The following is a 19,643-nucleotide window of genomic DNA, read 5'->3' as shown; positions in this document are numbered from 1 at the left end:
CTGAAGTAGGGGGGCGAAAAAATCAGAGCGTTAGTAAATGGACCCCTTAGTATCTGCTACTTAAGGATATCAGACTTTGTTGTAATAGTGATGGGGTGGTGATCTAATTTGTAGCCTGTGGGATATTTAATCACATTTTTGTTCTTTCTAATACTTTACTACCTAGTACACCACTTTTTATATTTTTCTGTTTAAGTGGTAGGTGCAAACTTTAATCCCTTCTGTTATTGTTACCTGTGTTAATAGAGAACTATGTGAGGCAGTATTGGTAGCACGTCACATATGGTGGTGTTATAGGAGTACATGATTATTATATAATCCTAATGGCAACATTAAAGGGTTTATTAGTTGCTTTTTTAAGTATCAAAATGGATGCATAGATACACTGGCTCTTTTCTAAAAAAGAAGTAAATGATGACAATTAAGAAGAGTTGTAAGGGAGACAAGATACCAATCACTGTTTCCAAAATTGAGTATACCCTAATTGAGAATAAAGCACAGTGTTAAATCAAATTACAGTATCTATAAGAGCACTGTCCAACCCCAGGCCTTCAGGCCATAACATACTGATTAACCAGCCTTAGGGGCAGCTGAATTAGTTCAAAGCATCTGCTTTACCAGCAACCAAGCATGAGGCATGTCCCACTGGGCAGATCTTTTGGCCTGCAGTACAAATCAGTATTTTGTATTTATTTGGTGTGTGTACCTCATTTACTGCTTCTTGCACTCCAAAGAATGTTCACTATAAACTGAACCACTAATTGTGCTAGCTTCCTAAGGATTTATTTACTATTGTCTGGGCACCTAAATTATATTTATTAATATTAATTATATATGTATTATTATTAATGAATATGAATCTGGGCATTTTTCAGTCTAAAGCACAGATTTACTGCCTCCAGTACTGCCTTTTCCAGCTCTGTTCCTTATAAAAGCTGACAAAGTAAGCATTGCAGCTCTGATCTACACAGAAACTAGAGCTAAGCAAGAAACTTACATTGCAAATAAATATAATTTTACTGAGTAAGCCAATTTCTGCATGCAGGGGCATTCTGCCCCATATTGCCACCATGTGGTGGCCTATGGGATGGCGCCTCTCTTGTCTTGTTTTTTGCCTTGGAGGGGGCCAAAGGGGGCCACAGAATTTTGGCTCCTTAAGTAAGCAGAAGCAGATTTTAGCCACCCCTGGTAACTTAAGGAGCTCTGCTGCCTGAGGAGAGTATCTCAACTCACCTCATGGCAGCAGCGCCCCTGTCTACAAAACAATTCTATTGGGTTTAGTAAGCACTCACATGATTTTTTTAGTAGACAGAGTATGGTGATCCAAATTACGGAAAGACCCCTTATCTGGAAAACACCAGGTCCCAAGCATTCTGGATAACAGGTCCTATTCCTGTATTGTTAATATGCGCACTAGAACTTTTACATACTCAATTTACTTTCAAAGGAGAATTCGTCAGTCTTTACCTGTGGCAGATATACAAACTTTGCTCTTTTTGGAATAAAATTAAATCCACATAGCTTTACTTTACTTTCAATACAAACAAAAGGGCCACATTATATTTATTGTAAAGCATTTATTTAACAACAACTTTTCCAGCTTGTTTTTTTGCCTAAAAAGATGTTACACTCCTTATAACACAATTGTTCCCTACTTTACTCTTGTGATCCTTACACAGGTAAATTTAAGAGTTATTAAACAATAGGAGTTTGTGTAAAACATTGCCAATATGAATCAGAGTTTTTTGGCTGTAGGATTTAACATGCTTGCCACATTAATCTGATCTATGGGTGTGCAAATTTTATTTCAAGGATCAAGTAAAGAGTAGTAAATGATGGGATAGCCTTAGGATAGAGTTTTGTTTTAAACCTTCTTAACAGTCTGTGCATTGTTGTGCTAATTGATTAAATGGAATGTCTTCTGTTTACTTAATTGTCACTAACTAGTTGTATAAGATGAATTAAGTAGCCATATCGCTGAGAGATGTAAAAGCCTTAAAATTACCTTAAGGCAGCATGCTATTATTATGTAAATAATAAAGCAGGTGCAGGAGAGTTCCTGGCAGGACTTAAAAATCTTTTCTTTAAGTTCTGGCCCACCTGGCCTACATGCTCTAACTGAGGTTGACTATCTTTGTAACATTTAATTGCCACAGGAAAGCAACTTAAATATACAGTATAATTGCCTTATAGGTAGAGAGACACATGTGAGTTAGCCCCAGACTTAGGCCAGTGCTGCAGATTGGAGATGGAAATAAAGGCTTCTTGTATGTCAGATTGTAAACTTCGCTTTCTTGTTCCAGGGGCCTGTCTACTGCCTGAGCCTTGCCTTGCTTTGCCATGGATAACCAAACGGTTTTCTGATGGATCCCAACAGAGGATACTTTATACTATATGTATGTAAGTGATATAATAGCCTATGAATTTCCATAATTTTAAAACTTTATTGTAAACCATATGCCTTCTCATTGTGCACACTGAAAGGGTTTTAAAAGCAGTTTATATAATTAACTTTTGGCTACTGATGAGCCAATCTGTCCCGTTTCACTTTGCAGAAAAATTAATTAACCTTTAGGATGATGTAGATATAAATTTTCTGTGATGATTTGCAAACAGGTTTTTGCTCAACAGCTCTCCAGTTTAGTATTTCAGCAGCTATCTGGATGCTAGGGTCTTATTTACCCTTGCAAACAGGCAGTAGTTTAAACGAGAGATGAGAATATGAATAGGAGAGGGCCTGCATAGAGAGATAATAAAAAGTGACAATAACATTGTAGCCTTACAGAGCAATAATTTTTGGCTGCAGGGGTCAGTAAGCCCCATTCAAAAGCTAAATAATGGCAGAAAGGGCAAATCATTCAAAAACTATAAATAATAATAAAAAGAAAACCAAATGAAAAGTTGCTAGGGAAAGGGCATTCTATTCTTCTATCTTATTCTTTACCCCCTAGGTAGGAGGTGGTGTACACATTAATCTGAGTAGTTTTAACTGTTTAACAGTGGTTGCAATATTCTTGCTTGGCTACATTAATACAGATCTGGAAATACATTTTTTATGTATTTTTCATAGACTTTTTTTTTTGCGCTTTCCATTATAATAGTGTTCTCTCACCATAACTTGTTAAACAATATTCTCCTATTCATTTTCCAGTCTCTTATCCACACCACTGGCTTGTTGCTAGGGTAAATTGGACCCTAGCAACCAGATAGCTGCTGAAATGTCAAACTGGAGAGCTGCTAAACAAAAAGCTAAATAATTAAAAAAACCACACATAATATAAAAAAAAAAAAATTACGGCCACTTGCATATTGTCTAAGAATATTGCTCTATATCATACTTAAAGTTAGGGATGCACAGAATCCAGGATTTGGTTCGGTATATGCTAATTAGTATTTGGAATGGTTAAATGTTGCCGCATGAACATGGAAGTGGGAAAAATCGCAACTATTAACCCTACCATATCCTAATTAGCATCAGAATTCGGCCGAATCCCTTACCATGGATTTGGAGGTTAATGTAAAGGTGAACCATCCCCTTAAAGTAAGCGGTTTCTAACATTTTTTTTGAATGTATGACTTTATTCTATAGACCATTTTTAGTGTATTTGCCATGCAGTGCATTTTTATACACGTTAACTGATCTAATTCTTTCATATGGCTTACTCACAAAAAAAAAAATGAATGAGGCCAGATCAAAGAACAACTGTACATCTGCAGTGTATCTGCAATGTAGTGTAGTTTCAACACTAAGTAAACAGCTAAGTAAATATTACATGCACATTGGCTGTCATTGGTTAGTAGACTCACATTTGCAGCTAATTCCCATTTGTGCATTCTAGCATGTTAAATTCCACACTTTTCCCGGAATTTGGCCTAACTTTAGGTTGGTTACACACAAACTTATGCAAACGTATGCAGAGCATGAAAAAACACATACATTGAGTTTATAGGTGTTTTTTTAAAACACAACTAAGTATGTTTTGTGAGTTCCAAATGCAACAATTTATTTTATTATCTTTTGAATGTGTGCCAAGCACAAGAAGATGCAGATTGCTGCAACTAAAATAAATAAATAAAAATGCAAACCTGCATCTCAAAAATGTTTCACATGCACAAAATAGCCAATGTATAAAAGAACATTAGATTGTAAGCTCCACAGGGGCTGATGTGAATGATGAACTGCGTCTGTAAAAGCACTGTCCAGGCAGATTTTCTCCATGTTGTACAGGTTAGTCAGATAATGTTTATGTTCATCAGTCAAATGACACAACCTCTTAGCTGGATTCAGATCAGGTCAGGGCTTTGACTGAGCTTTAGGAGGACATTCACCTTGTTTTGTTCCGAGCCTCTCCTCAGTTGCCATACAACCTATTTGTCAAGGTTGGCAAACAAGTATATCTTTACCCAAGTTGGCCACCCACCTGAATTGGGCCAATCATATAATTTGGCAGCATGGTACAATCATTGGCCTGGGGGACAATTTATGGTGATGTGTCAGTAGAGAATTGCATCATGGAGCTGGTCCTTGGATCATGGAGCTGGTCCATGGATTTTGCACCCTAGACATGAGATTGCTCACTGTTGCATTTCCAATTAAAGGAGAATGCAAGTCAAAATTTAAAAAGCATACTGCCCAATAGTCCTCCTATTGTTTAGTAAAAACACCACACTTTTGGCTCACCTAATCAAATATTTACTCAGTCACACTTACTTCACATTTTCTGTTTTCTTGAACAGGCAGCCATTTTTAAAAAAGTATTCTCCCTTCCTTTCCCTCCTTGCTTCATACTGCCCCTCCGGCAGATTTGATTCTGATTGGTTGGTGGGCATGTGTAGCTCAGAACAGGAGACAGGATCAAGTTACACACATGCTCAGAGAATAGGAAAGCTGACGCTGGCAGCCTACAGGAAGGGGAGAGAGATTTCAGTGATGTCACTGTAGTCTTCACACTGCTGTAGGCTGCCAGCACCATATCTCAGAGAAGCAAGCAGGGACCTGGGAATTTATATGTGCAGTAAGTACTTAAAAAGAATGCCTTTAGACTTATTTTTAATTTATATTAACCTTTCCTTGTCCTTTAAGGGAAAGTGTTGACCAAAAACTATACACAAAATAAGATATTACAGGGGTTTCAATAAATGTTGGTTTCATGTATACTGTGTGATGCACTTTATCTGTTTCACCATACTTATTTTAGTCACAGTATCCCTAATATTTTCCATCATCAGTTATAGTGATATAGAGTGTCAGCAATAATCGCTGCATTGGCTTCCAGCACATACCAAACAAAAAAACAAACAAAAAGACACCAACATCTATTGTACTAGAGGATTTTTTTTTTTTTATTGAACTTAACACTGAAAATGTTTTAGACAGATACATGAAAGATATCAAATAGGTGCTGTATAAGCAAGAATAAGTAAGAAGAGTATCGGTGTAGCTACAAAAATGCATTATCTTAAAAAAATAAACAGAAAGGCAAATACAATATTACTTAAAACACAATACTGACAAAAGTTTAAAATAAGAGTGTTGTTGCCATGTCAAATGAAGATTACATGCTACAAAGGATTTTAACAGTGGAAACACTTTCCGGTGTGTCACATAACCCACATAATTAAATCTACAAGGAAACGAACTTTATTTCACAAATAAAACTGTGGAGAACGAAAAGTAATTAATGTTGCAGAGTAAGATTATATTTTTATTGGCAGCTGACAAGTGGACTCACCATTTGAACATTTCAGCCATTTCTTAATTATTTTGTGATATATAATGGCATTCCTGCCTAGCCAAATGCATAATCTTTGGACTCAGGAATATTAGTAATTGTCAAAAAATAACTTTTTTAAATAACTGCCTGAAGCTGCTGCTGTGTCCTGGCTCAGTTTTGACTGGGGAGTCTTATTATACCTGGTTCTGGTTAAAAAGTAGTTTCTGGCATGGTAGTCCTCAATATACACTGCTGTTGTAATTGCTAACAGGCAGGCCATCATAAGGCAAGATTGTCTATCTGTGCACACTAAAGGTGGCCATACATGTTAAGATCCAACTGCTTGGCGAGGTCGCCAAACAAGTGGACCTTTCTCCCTATATGCCCACCTAAGGTTAATTCGATTGCTTGGTCCTAGGGCCAAACAATTGATTTATGATGACGTGTATAGAAGCTGTCCGAGCGAGAATTGCATCAATGCAGATGCGGTCCCTAATCCGACAGGAAAATCAAACCTGTCTGATTGACATCTGCCCAATTTTCCTCCAGGTATCTGTCGAGGAGGCCTGCCGGGGGTCTACATACACAGGCAGGTAAGCTGCCAATAGTCGTAAGGTTTCAAATCAGCAATTTAAAGAGATACTGACACCAGAAATGAAAACTTTTTTACAATTGTCATAACAGCGTGTTTTCGTGCCCTTTAGAATTCCGCCGTGAAAGTATTCACCTGATCCTTTTACATTACCTATCTGATCCCCCATGTTCCTCTATGATGGGGCTGCCATATTTGCGCAGCAGTAATCATTTGCATTAGAAGCTATAACTGACACATTGAGAAGGGACAGTCAGGTCAGCAAAACAATCAGGAAGTACCAATTACTTATAAAAGCAGTCCTGTCAGCAAAACACTATCAACTTGGCCTATATGGAACTTTCAATGTACATTAATATTATGAGTAGTTTTTTTAGTGTCAGTACCACTTTAAAACTGTCCATGTATGGCCATCAAGTAGGACTCCATTTATTCTAATCTATACAACACATAATATTAGATAATTGACTATATGAAGAATAAGCTTGGCTCTAGTGGTCATTTGATCCAGACAGACCAAAATGACATCTCCTTCAGAAAATGTTCTGTGAAGATCTGCTAAGTAACTGTGACTTTGGGTCACTCTTGGTTTTGTGCAGAAACAAATAAACTAATCACTTGCACTTGAAAACTTATGTAGTCATAGAACTCGTTTGGTTAACCATAACCCCATATAAATCTAATAACTATTCAAATATGGCAACAACCATTTCTGGGAACATACTTGCCATACGTATGGGCATTATTGCATTAAAATTTATTAAAAAAAATTAAAAAATTCATTGGTGCATACCAAAGTAAGAAATAGACAAGGCAAGAGAGAAAATGATAATAGTACTAGCAGTCAGTTTCAAGTACAGATATCCACACAGAAATGAGATGGAAAACAGCAGAATTATTGTTTACTGTTTAAAATGTGTGGCCCAGTGCAGTCAAGAGGAGAAAGTTGGCCTTTCTATGGGCTGCTAAATCATAAACTATACAGGGCCTCCTTTGTCTTTGGCACTTAGAGGCTGACTTAAAGACATTTTAACTTGGTATTTGATGAATTTTATAGGAAGCATTTCTCCTTTCCAATCAATTCAAGTCAGTCCAGTTAGTTCGATAAATCTCAAATTATCATTAATGGAGCTTTGGGATATCCCAAAACAGCCAAAATAAAGCTTGATCTCGGAAGACTATAGGCAAAATTTGACAATTATCAATATTGATCAATACCAGCTAACAGTTTCCTGGTACATTGCTCATAATTAGATTGCTTCAGAACTAATTCTAAGGTTGATGGCACACATTGAGATTAGTTGTCCAAAATAAATCTGCTCTAGCACAGGCAACTAATCTCCTGCAAATGCTTTCCCACTGGCAATAATGTACAGTAATAACGTTGCAGCTGGGAAAACAAATGCGTTGCTTCATTTTCTAATGTAACCCTGAGATGACTGAATTTGGTATTTGGGATGATTAATCCCAAAATTCTTCCTGGTTTACTAGAATCAACTGAGCAGTCAGCGCCCTTTTTAGGACATATATTTTATGTATATATTCTTATCTATTGTTTTCCTCCCCAGCTTTTCTATGAATAGTTTGATATGTACAGCTCTGCATATACAAGTGTATTAACATCAATATACTTAATAGACAATATATGTTTTCTTCACTGAACTAAATTAGGTCTACTATTTGTATATAGGTATGGGATATATTCCCTGGAATGTTTTGGACCTTTTTTATGAAGGGTCTTTTGTTAATATAGGTTAAAAATGATATTAAAAAAACAAACTGTTGGTGAGGTAAAAGCACAGGTTTAAAAACTGATGGTCTAATGACTGGGTCTATTTGATTTTTTTTTTTTGAATGCCTGATAGCATTGCGGTTTAGCTAGCCTTTTAATCTACAGCCACAAACTATCTCAACATCTAGATAGAACCTATGACATCAGCAGCAGCCTTTGTGGATAAACAGCCAAGTTGACCACTGACAGGCCAAACCGGCCATCTGCAAGTATCCAAATTTCCATTTACCGTGTAAATCAGCATAAGTGAAAGAAAAAGGTACACAACCAGTGCAATTATCTCATTAGCTCACTTAGTAAACAAGACAAAGGTTAAAAGTCTGTGCTACAGTAAAATGAGCTACATTTACATTAAATTTCACCATATTGCATTTTTTCTGTAAAGAATGATCTAAAAAATAACGCCAGTACACTGTATGAAATGTTTAAATCACCTAAAATAGAAAAAATAGCTATAGTTTGTTCTCCTTAAGATGTACTCATCTGAAGAAAGCAATTTTAGATATACATAGCATGTAGGAAAAAAGTCATCTAAGTGGTATGTGTGCACTTTTGTGTGTGTATGTGTATATATATATATATTTACACACACACACACACATTTATACACACACACACACACATACATACACAAACCTTTTTTGGGCACAAGTGAAACTGGTAAGCAATTTTTATAAAAGACAATAAAAAAGTAATAAAAATATTAAATCCCTGTTTCATCTTGACCTTTTATTTTATTTTACAAGTATTTTTCTGCCTTTTACATATTACCCCTATCCAGGTCCTCAGTCCCTCCTCCAAAAATAGTCACCAGGTGTAACTATTGTTTAACAGGGATCAAAGAGACATCAGCAGACCTTTCAAACAGAGGTGCATTTTGCATTCCTTAACTCATAAAGAACATTTTTCAAGGTCAAGTGTGTTCCCAGGTTAACACACTTTACTATAGAGAAACACTTACATGGTTCCCTGAACTGAATTAAACAGCAAGCAGAATCATTTTGTTTGTTTGTTACTTCATTTATTGGTAACAATGTTTTACATAAGTCATAATCAGAATTACCCATGATTCAGCAGTTGCACAAGAATGATTTAAATGTACAGTGTTTTTCAAAGGTAATGTTATAGGTTTCTTTTGAGAGTGGCTTTCAAAGCCTTTTAAGGAAGGAAACAAAAAAGCACACATCTTTAATATGAGATGAATTATGGACTGAGTTTCAGTTACCAGAACGTGCAACAGGAACTCGGAAAAGTCATCATCTGGCTTTTGTATTATGCTGCAAAAACCACTGAGCAAAAGAACAAGAACTCTGGACGTTATGTAGTAATGGGAAAATGTTGCTCTAGTTTAGTCACCCATTGCAACAAATAAGCCAACAAATAACAGCAGCAGCTGGTATCTAGCCCAGCTGCAACATCATTTTGGCTGCTTACACCAGCGTTTTTCAACCACGAGTGTGCCGCGAGATGTTGCCTGGTGTGCCGTAGGCAGGGCACCAATGTACTAGGGGGGCACTGCTCTTGGCACCAATGTACTAGGGGGGCACTGCTGCTGGGCACCAATGTACTAGGGGGGCACTGCTGCTGGGCACCAGTGTACTAGGGGGGCACTGCTCTTGGCACCAATGTACTAGGGGGGCACTGCTGCTGGGCACAGAGTTAAATTTTTTAACATTTTCTAATGGTGGTGTGCCTCGTGATTTTTTTCATGAAACAAGTGTGCCTTTGCCCAAAAAAGGTTGAAAAACACTGGCTTACACAACAGGGTCAAAAATTGCCCATGAGTACACATTCTCCTTTGATGATTGATTTCTGTATATGATGATTGGCATCTTGCTGGATTGCTTCATGTGTGATAGCATTCAGCATTGTTGAATTGAAAAAGGAAAAACTGAACATAACAAATGAGAGGTATCAAAAGCACAGCTTATGGATACCTAATGAATTTGTCCTGGACACAAAAGCTCACCATCACATAATATCAACCTGAGTAATCAAACATCTTGGTTTTCATTGACATCAATTTCTAAAAAGCAGTGGTGTTGTGAAATAACAGCTGTCAGTCAGAAATATACTATAGTTTGCAAATACCGGGAGAAAGCAGGGCAAATTCCTCTCTTGGCTCAGTTGGATTCAATGTTCAATCTGGCTACTGGGGGAAAAAAACCAAAAAAACAAACAAAAACAGATATATTCACATTATCGTGCAACTAACTCCAAATGCCAGCAGAGGTAAGAATGAAATAGACAAAACCATTCTGGTCCATCTCTGACAGCCAACCAAAAGAAAACAAAAAAAAAACTTTGAGGTAATGGAAGACTGTAAGCCCAGTTGCCAAACAAAAACACACTTCTAACATAATTTAAGACTGATAAAATAAAAAACACACAAAACATCATTTTCAATATGAGAGCACTGTTTGTATATCTACTCTGAAGTCTGGATAATGTAAAAATATGTTACTGAAACAAAATAATCATCAGTAATTGATAATTCATAAATTCAACACAAAAAAACCTTTAATCTAAAACAAAACAATTCACCAAAGTGCACAAGACACCGAGCTTGTTACTTTATTTTCTGATGTACATGCACGCTTTGTACAGCACAGGAAGGAATGAAGAGTACGTATGTGCTGCTTCTTTGCCAAGGGAATTTTAGGTTCTTCACACCAACAATCAAAAGAAGAAAAATAAAGTGCTATACAGCGGTGCAACTTGCCAACTGCAAAACTGATAAAGAGAGATCTCTTAACACAACAGGTATGGGGGAGATTTACATAATACTTTTAAACATTGACCAAACATTGCCATTTGTCTTTAAAACAGCTTTGAAATGTTAACATTATTTGTGGCTCTTCGTACCTTCTTCCAAAGAAAAGAAGGCAGACATTGCTTGTATTGGAGGATTTCAAAGTAGCAGTGACTGCCCAATCTCCTACAGCAATTTTCAGTGATAAAGTTATAATTTTTTAATAATTTAACCTTCATAAAAGCAGTCAAGTTTTTAGTTAAGCTAGTTGTTTATTTTACCGCACACATAGGTGGCAGAGCACTTGATCTTTGATTTCAAAAACACCTTATAATTGGTTAAAGAATGCAATAAAAATAAACTTAATCATCAAGTGGAATACAGATAATGTGTAAAAATTGGTACAATTATTTAGAGAGATGTAAAAGAGGTACTATGCCACTGGAAGTGTTATTTGGATTAGTTCAACTTCTTTTGCTTGTTGTGGTTTTCTGGCCTCTCTATTTCCTCTGGTGTAAAATCTGGACAGATGCCATTAGGGGTTGTAGGTGAGTGGCTTTCCATACATGAATCCATGTCCACCAGATCTGGGTAAAGATAATCTTCAGCAAAAGTTGGGTTCATCATTGCATAACTGTTAAACTCATCTGCATGAATAAAAGGAAAATACATGAATAAAATGCAAAGTACAGTGTTCTTGCCATTGCTGGTGAAAAAAAGCAAGCAAAAGCACATACATTCATACATATATATATATTCAAGTCAAACACCCATATGTGATAAAAGGCACTAAAGCTTGTCCAAGTGCAGTAACTCACAGAAATCAATAAGATATTTGCTTTTAAACAAGTTACCAGTAAATACCTACTGTTGATTAGGTGATTAGACCAGTGGACACATTTTATTACATATTCCTGTTTGGCTCTATCTGCATATAATTGCCCATATGCCATGTACCATATTCAGCTTTTTCTTTTGCAAAAACTGCAAATCTGTACATAAATGCATATGCATATACTGCTTCATGTATGGTTTTCTATTACATTTGCTTAATTGGTCATGATTTGGGAGAAAATAAGATAAACAAATATAATATATATCACTGTCGAAATATGAGAGTAAAAACCCAGTTTGGGTCTGACACCTAATAAATCACATTTGGATAATTTATAGAGATTTGAAAAAAAAGCTAGATTTTTTTCTTTAGCTTGCATATTAAAGTTTAATTTCCTGGTACTTCCTACTAGTAAAGATCAGCAGATATTTATATAAAAGACCCTTGGCATACTGTACTGTACTGAAGTTATAATTTATGTGGAGAGGAGAAACCTATAGGAATGTTAACACATATTTTTAGTTCTTTTATTGGTTTAATATAAAATACTTACTAAAACTAAAACTTTTTTTTAGGATGATGGTACATGGGCACATTGTCGCTTGCAGGAAATTGCACTCCATGAGAGCGACAAAGCACACTAAAAAACCTTTTTTGCTGGGGTAAATATTAATCACTGCGTATAAAACACTGGAATTGAAAAACTGTGAATATGTGAATGAAAGAATTTTCTTTTAATTGTGATTCAAATTCTTTACCCCACCAAAAAGATATTTTTGGACATTATGTCACCCGTGGAGATCACATTTTCCTACGGGTGATGTGCTATCGCCCTTTTGTGCTCTGCATTTGACTTCACTACCTATAAGTGAGTACTAATAGTACTTCTAAGATATTCAAGGCAAATGCCTAGTATGACATTTGACCAGAGGGGGCAAACAGTGTTTTCTATGTAGCAGAGAAAAGATCGATTTGTGTTGTGTGTTCACTGACAGGCACGGCATCAGCCCATTACCACAATCACGCAGGGCAGATTTTGGCACAGAGGCGCATACTTTATTATTTCCGCTGTACATTCCACTGGCCTTAGGCTAAAGGACAGTTAAAATAAAAGGGCCCATATATGGCATGTTCTGCTTGTTTGGCCCATCAAAGCATTTAAAGCAGAACGTGAAGAGGAGAAACGGTATACGATACGCTGGCAGACATGGTGCATCGGTAGGTAATATTTTTTAAACATGACCATATAAAAGCCGACTGATACTTTACATGCCCCAAAAATGATATAAAACAAATTTTATACAGTGGTGCTAAAAAGCCTGAATTATTTTGCATTTTCAGTATTTCTACATAAACATGACCTAAAATGCGATCTGTTTTTTTTTTTTTACACAAGTACTTAACCTAGTTAATGTGAGCTTAAACACATAATGCTTGCTTATATATTCTCTAAGATATGATTCAGAGTTACATATATGCACGTGACAACGTATGTGAACATGTATTTTCAGTTAATTTGAAGGGGAAATTAGAGTTAGGCCTTATATAATGACAATCTCATTGGTGTGAGTGTGGAATGCCCTGCCTTATTTAAAGAACAGAAATCTGTGTCTTCACTATCCAAACCTGAGTTTAACAACACAAGTTTGTGGAAGTGTATCATGCCTCAAACAAAGAAGATTTCTGTAGATCTCTAAAAACAGTTGATTCTTACTAGGCTGGAAAAGGTTACTGAACAATGGTGTGCATGGCAGGGCTGCAAGGAGAAAGCAATTACGATCTCATATAGATAATTTAAAATGCTATAAGAAGAATGTTCTGTGGATGGATGAGATAAAAACAAAACTTGATTTCTTTAATAAAAAACATTATGTTTAGTAAAAGGCAAAGACTGAATTGCATAATAAAAACATTATCCATCTGTGAAACATGGTGGCGGCAGTTTCATGGTTTGGGCCTGCATTGCTGCTTCTGAAACTTGTTAGCTTACCATCATTGACAGAACTATGAATTCTGAATAATACCAAGAAATTGTGCACATAAATGTCAGGGCATCTGAGTGTGAACTGAACTTTTGGAATTGCTGAGTCAAAGCCCTGACCTAATCCTACAGAAATGTTCTGGAGGGAACTAAATCAGACAAGAAAGCCCACCAACAACCTTAAGCCAAATCTGCCCTGTAAAGAAGAATGGGCTAAAACTCCTCCTTAGCTGATGTGCTTGACTGATCAACTGTTAGTGAAAACATTTAACTGCATTAATTGCTAGCCAAAATGAGCACATTAGTTAATGAAAGCAATGGTTAACATACAGAGGCATACTTATAGAAAAGTAGACCCAGTGGACAATGTGGGGGTTGGGTCAGCTTCCTCTATATAAAGGGCCTGAAAGGGGTACATGCGTGACACACAACTCAAACATGATTTGCATATATCACAGGTGACACACAACATATATACCTTTTCTTCAACAAAAAAATGAATGAATAAATGGACAAGCATTATGTTTTTGACTCATTTGTAAAATGTGGTTTGTTATTACCTAGTTTTAAGACTTGTGTGAAAAACAGATGTGATTTTTACCCTTTACTGAAAGTGGTGTGTTTATTTGACTTACCATATGTTATTTTCCCCATATTTTCCTCATCTATCACTCTGAAGAGATCTGAAACATTCAGCTCTGATACTCCCAACGCAGTCTTCAAAATTACTGCAAGGTCCTCTTCTACTATGGTTTTTCCATCTTCTGACTGGTACATCTACATAAAACCATTTAAACACCATTTCAAACCACTTAAAGTGTAAACTGCTAATCCTCAAATTAGTCATATATATATATATATATATATATATACACATACATAATATATATATATATATATATATATATATATATATACACACACATACATACATCTTAGGAGGAGACCGAAACGTTGGCCTGTTTTAACAGCATGTTTAAATAAAAGTAACGTTTTAATCTTTAAAAAATATCCTGGTGTGCACCCAATTTTTGGACTTCTGGATAATTAGACACATGGAGGTAGCACCCAGGTGATTTATATTACGGGTTTGGTGTGCTGAAAATTTTGTGGACTGTACATACATATATATACATACATACATACATATATATATATATATATATATATATATATATATATATATATACAGTGGTGTGAAAAACTATTTGCCCCCTTCCTAATTTCTTATTCTTTTGCATGTTTGTCACACTGAGTTCAATGTCACCCCCAGGCCTGATTACTGCCACACCTGTTTCAATCAAGAAATCACTTAAATAGGAGCTACCTGACACAGAGAAGTAGACCAAAAGCACCTCAAAAGCTAGACATCATGCCAAGATCCAAAGAAATTCAGGAACAAATGAGAACAAAAGTAATTGAGATCTATCAGTCTGGTAAAGGTTATAAAGCCATTTCTAAAGCTTTGGGACTCCAGCAAACCACAGTGAGAGCCATTATCCACAAATGGCAAAACATGGAACAGTGGTGAACCTTCCCAGGAGTGGCCGGCCGACCAAAATTACCCCAAGAGCGCAGAGGCAACTGATCCGAGAGGCCACAAAAGACCCCAGGACAACATCTAAAGAACTGCAGGCCTCACTTGCCTCAATTAAGGTCAGTGTTCATGACTCCACCATAAGAAAGAGACTGGGCAAAAACGGCCTGCATGGCAGATTTCCAAGGCGCAAACCACTTTTAAGCAAAAAGAACATTAAGGCTCGTCTCAATTTTGCTAAAAAACATCTCAATGATTGCCAAGACTTTTGGGAAAATACCTTGTGGACCGACGAGACAAAAGTTAAACTTTTTGGAAGGTGCGTGTCCCGTTACATCTGGCGTAAAAGTAACACAGCATTTCAGAAAAAGAACATCATACCAACAGTAAAATATGGTGGTGGTAGTGTGATGGTCTGGGGTTGTTTTGCTGCTTCAGGACCTGGAAGGCTTGCTGTGATAGATGGAACCATGAATTCTACTGTCTACCAAAAAATCCTGAAGGAGAATGTCCGGCCATCTGTTCATCAACTCAAGCTGAAGCGATCTTGGGTGCTGCAGCAGGACAATGACCCAAAACACACCAGCAAATCCACCTCTGAATGGCTGAAGAAAAACAAAATGAAGACTTTGGAGTGGCCTAGTCAAAGTCCTGAATCCTATTGAGATGTTGTGGCATGACCTTAAAAAGACGGTTCATGCTAGAAAACCCTCAAATAAAGCTGAATTACAACAATTCTGCAAAGATGAGTGGGCCAAAATTCCTCCAGAGCGCTGTAAAAGACTCGTTGAAAGTTATTGCAAACGCTTGATTGCAGTTATTGCTGCTAAGGGTGGCCCAACCAGTTATTAGGTTCAGGGGGCAATTACTTTTTCACACAGGGCCATGTAGGTTTGGATTTTTTTTCTCCCTAAATAATAAAAACCCTCATTTAAAAACTGCATTTTGTGTTTACTTGTGTTATCTTTGACTAATAGTTAAATGTGTTTGATGATCAGAAACATTTTGTGTGACAAACATGCAAAAGAATAAGAAATCAGGAAGGGGGCAATATACATATATATATATATATATATATATATATACATATATACACACACACATATATATATATATATAAATCTAGTGAATATTGGTGCACACCGGGAATCATTTAAAACATAACTTTTATTATAATAAATACATTACACGACAGGCCAACGTTTTGGTCTGTATCTGAGACCTTTATCAAGACCATAGTCATTTTAAAACCAATTCAAATATAAATAGTAAAAACAAGACAGACACACCCCCCAGAGACAGGGTTCCACCCAATCCCGTGACTGAAACAGACACCAAAGAGACAGAAACCCTGTACCGAGGAGAAACCATATTAAAACACATAAGGATGAAAATTAGGAGAGTTAACCCTCAAGTGCAGAGTGCAAGTTAAAGTGAACTGACAATATAGCATAGAACATTACAAAAAAATACAATGTAGATTTGTCACAACATGCAAACAAACTTGCATATATCTATAAAATAACATTATCAGAAACAAATTGATCAAAAAATATATACCACTAGTGTCCTAGTTGTAAATCTTGCAGATATATGACTCCGTGTGAATCTTTTTTACACCCACAGACTGGCAAACGCCTGCTTATCCTTGCGGTCTGTCATATGTAGGCAAAACCGATCAGACCCTTAGGTTACCGATGGATGGCCATCGTTCAGCCATCAGTACGGCATTCAGGGATGGCACTACAAATAAACCAGTGGCCAAGCACTTTCTTGAGAGAGGGCACAGGTTACCCACGTTCAGGTTTATTGCGACCATGTTCCCCCCATTAGGAGGGGGGGGGGGGGCGATAGGTCTCAATTGCTTATGCAGAGAGAAGTTTTTTGGATCAAAACGCTCAATACATTATCCCCCTTTGGACTGAACGAGTATTGTTCCTACACGTGTCTTCTGAAGCAACGTTAAAGTATGCTCCAAGTGGCCTGTGGTATATATTTTTTGATTAATTTGTTTCTGATAATGTTATTTTACAGTGTTTAGCAAGACATATTCAAGTTTGTTTGCATGTTGTGGCAAATCTACATTGTATTTTTGGTTCTACAAAGTATTGACTCAGGGGGCTGAATACGCACACCCCACTTTGCAGTTATTTATTTGTAAAAAATGTTTGGAATCATGTATGATTTTCGTTCCACTTCTCACGTGTACACCACTTTGTATTGGTCTTTCACGTGGAATTCCAATAAAATTGATTCATGTTTGTGGCTGTAATGTGACAAAATGTGGAAAAGTTCAAGGGGGCCGAATACTTTTGCAAGCCACTGTATACCTTTACTGTTATGTCTATTTACCTTTACTTTTTTCTATGTTGATTTATAGTTCTTCTATAATGTAAAAATGGCAAACAAACCTAATTTTTAAATGTATTCATATTTGAAAGCTATTAAAAAAAAATATTACAAAAAAATAAAAATATTACACAAAAAAAATGTAGGTATGTTACATAGCCAGATTTTTGGAGACATCTGAAAACCTATTATCCATAAGGCTCCAAAATTCAGGAATGCCATTTTTCATAGTTTTATATTAAGAAATATTTCATTTTTTTTAACATCATAACCTTTATTTATTGAGCATCATGCAGTTGTGAAAAGAACATTTTACTCTGCCAATTCATTATTTTTTTCCAAATTTATTTCTCTTATGGGCTTATCAATTTTCGAGTTTGTTCTTTTTAAATCTAATAAACTCCCATATCAAATGGTTGCTTTGAGTATTTATGAGATCTAAAAACTTCTCAAACTTAAAAAATTTTGAAAAAAAAGTTTGAGAATATGGCTTTACTTTACTATGACTTCTCATTGACTTCTAAAGAAACTCGCAAGCTTTTAAATGGCAAATTTTTACATTTGAGTTTTTGGATTTTTTGCACTTAATAAAATACCAGACATTTGAGTTTTCACAACCTTAACTCAAATTCGAGTTTGTTAAGTGCAAAAAAACTCTAGTCGACTGCTACTCATTATTGTTAACACAGCAGTAAGTGTGCGCATTCAAACTTCTAACACATAAAATTGCAAGAAATTACAACCTTGGTAGAGAACAGGGAAGTAGTTTTTGTTTGAGTTTTACCAGAAAAACACTTAGGTTAAGGGCACACAATGTGATGATCTACTTTTCTCAATCTGCAGTTTGTACGCAGGCTGAAAAAAAATCCCCTCCTTCATGTAGCTCCAGACAGGCACGGTAAGTTTTTGTTTACCAGTAAAATGCTTAGGTCAAGGGCACACAATGTGATGAAATCACATTGTGCAGTCAATCTGCAGTTTGTACGCAGGCTGAAAAATAAAAATCCCCTCCTTCATGTAGCACCACTGACAGGCACAGCATCGACCTGAGAGCTTGCTACACTAGTGCTGGGCGGTATGACCAAAAATTTATATCACGGTATTTTTCAAAATTATATCGGTATCACGGTATTTGACGGTATTTTTTTTTCCCCATGCATGATTAGGTGACCACCCCAAACACCCGCACCCCCCCCCGCCACCCCAAACACCCCCCCATCCGCACGCAGCCCCCCCACCCGCACGCACCCCCCCACCCCACACACCCCCCCATCCGCACGCAGCCCCCCCACCCGCACGCACCCCCCCACCCCACACACCCCCCATCCGCACGCACCCCCCCCACCCGCACGCACCCCCCCCACCCCACCCCAAACACCCCCCCATCCGCACGCACCCCCCCATCCGCACGCACCCCCCCCATCCCCTTCACATAAATATAACCCCCCACCCCATCCCATCCCCCCCAAACACAACCCCATCCCCTTCACATAAGTATAACCCACCCACCCCCCCATCCCCTTCACATAAATATAACCCCCCACCCCATCCCACCCCCCCCAAACACAACCCCATCCCCTTCACATAAGTATAACCCACCCACCCCCCCATCCCCTTCACATAAATATAACCCCCCACCCCATCCCACCCCCCCCAAACACAACCCCATCCCCTTCACATAAGTATAACCCACCCACCCCCACCCATCCCCTTCACATAAATATAATTACTGGCCAGGCACCCCCCCGACAGCTCACATTGGTATCCGACTCTGAATGCGTCCTAGCGATGGCGCTTTTGTAGAGTGTGCGCGCTGACGTCACGTGCGCGCTGACGTCACGTGCGCGCTGACGTCACGTGCGCACCCGGAAGTATTCAGCACACCGGTATGTCGAAAATTCATATCGGTTTAAAAAAAAACACCGGTGATCGGTTTTTACCGGTATACCGCCCAGCACTATGCTACACTGAATGGATTTCAGCCAAAATATACACGTTTTTGCATTTTTAGGGCAAAATCCACTCAGTGATGCTGCAGAAAGGCCAATGCCATGTCTGTCAGTGAAGCTACATAAAGAAATAGATGGGAGC

General features: G+C 37.4%; 1 protein-coding gene across 3 annotated transcripts in view; it reads right to left on the bottom strand.

The window, feature by feature from the left end:
- Positions 1-5,322: 5,322 nt before the first annotated feature.
- lpcat1 (lysophosphatidylcholine acyltransferase 1) overlaps positions 5,323-19,643 on the bottom strand; it is a 111,139-nt gene continuing 96,818 nt past the window's right edge. For all 3 annotated transcript variants that reach the window (XM_004915336.4, XM_002933119.4, XM_004915335.4), the window contains exons 14-15: positions 14,302-14,443; positions 5,323-11,497 (exon numbers count right to left, since the gene is read on the bottom strand). In XM_004915336.4, coding sequence (XP_004915393.1) covers positions 11,310-11,497; positions 14,302-14,443 — 330 coding nt within the window. In that variant the 3' untranslated portion in view covers positions 5,323-11,309. The remainder of the gene's footprint in view (positions 11,498-14,301; positions 14,444-19,643) is intronic.

Source organism: Xenopus tropicalis, chromosome 6 (assembly GCF_000004195.4).
Source record: "Xenopus tropicalis strain Nigerian chromosome 6, UCB_Xtro_10.0, whole genome shotgun sequence".
NCBI lineage: Eukaryota > Metazoa > Chordata > Amphibia > Anura > Pipidae > Xenopus > Xenopus tropicalis.
This window is presented reverse-complemented; position numbering and strand designations above follow the sequence as displayed.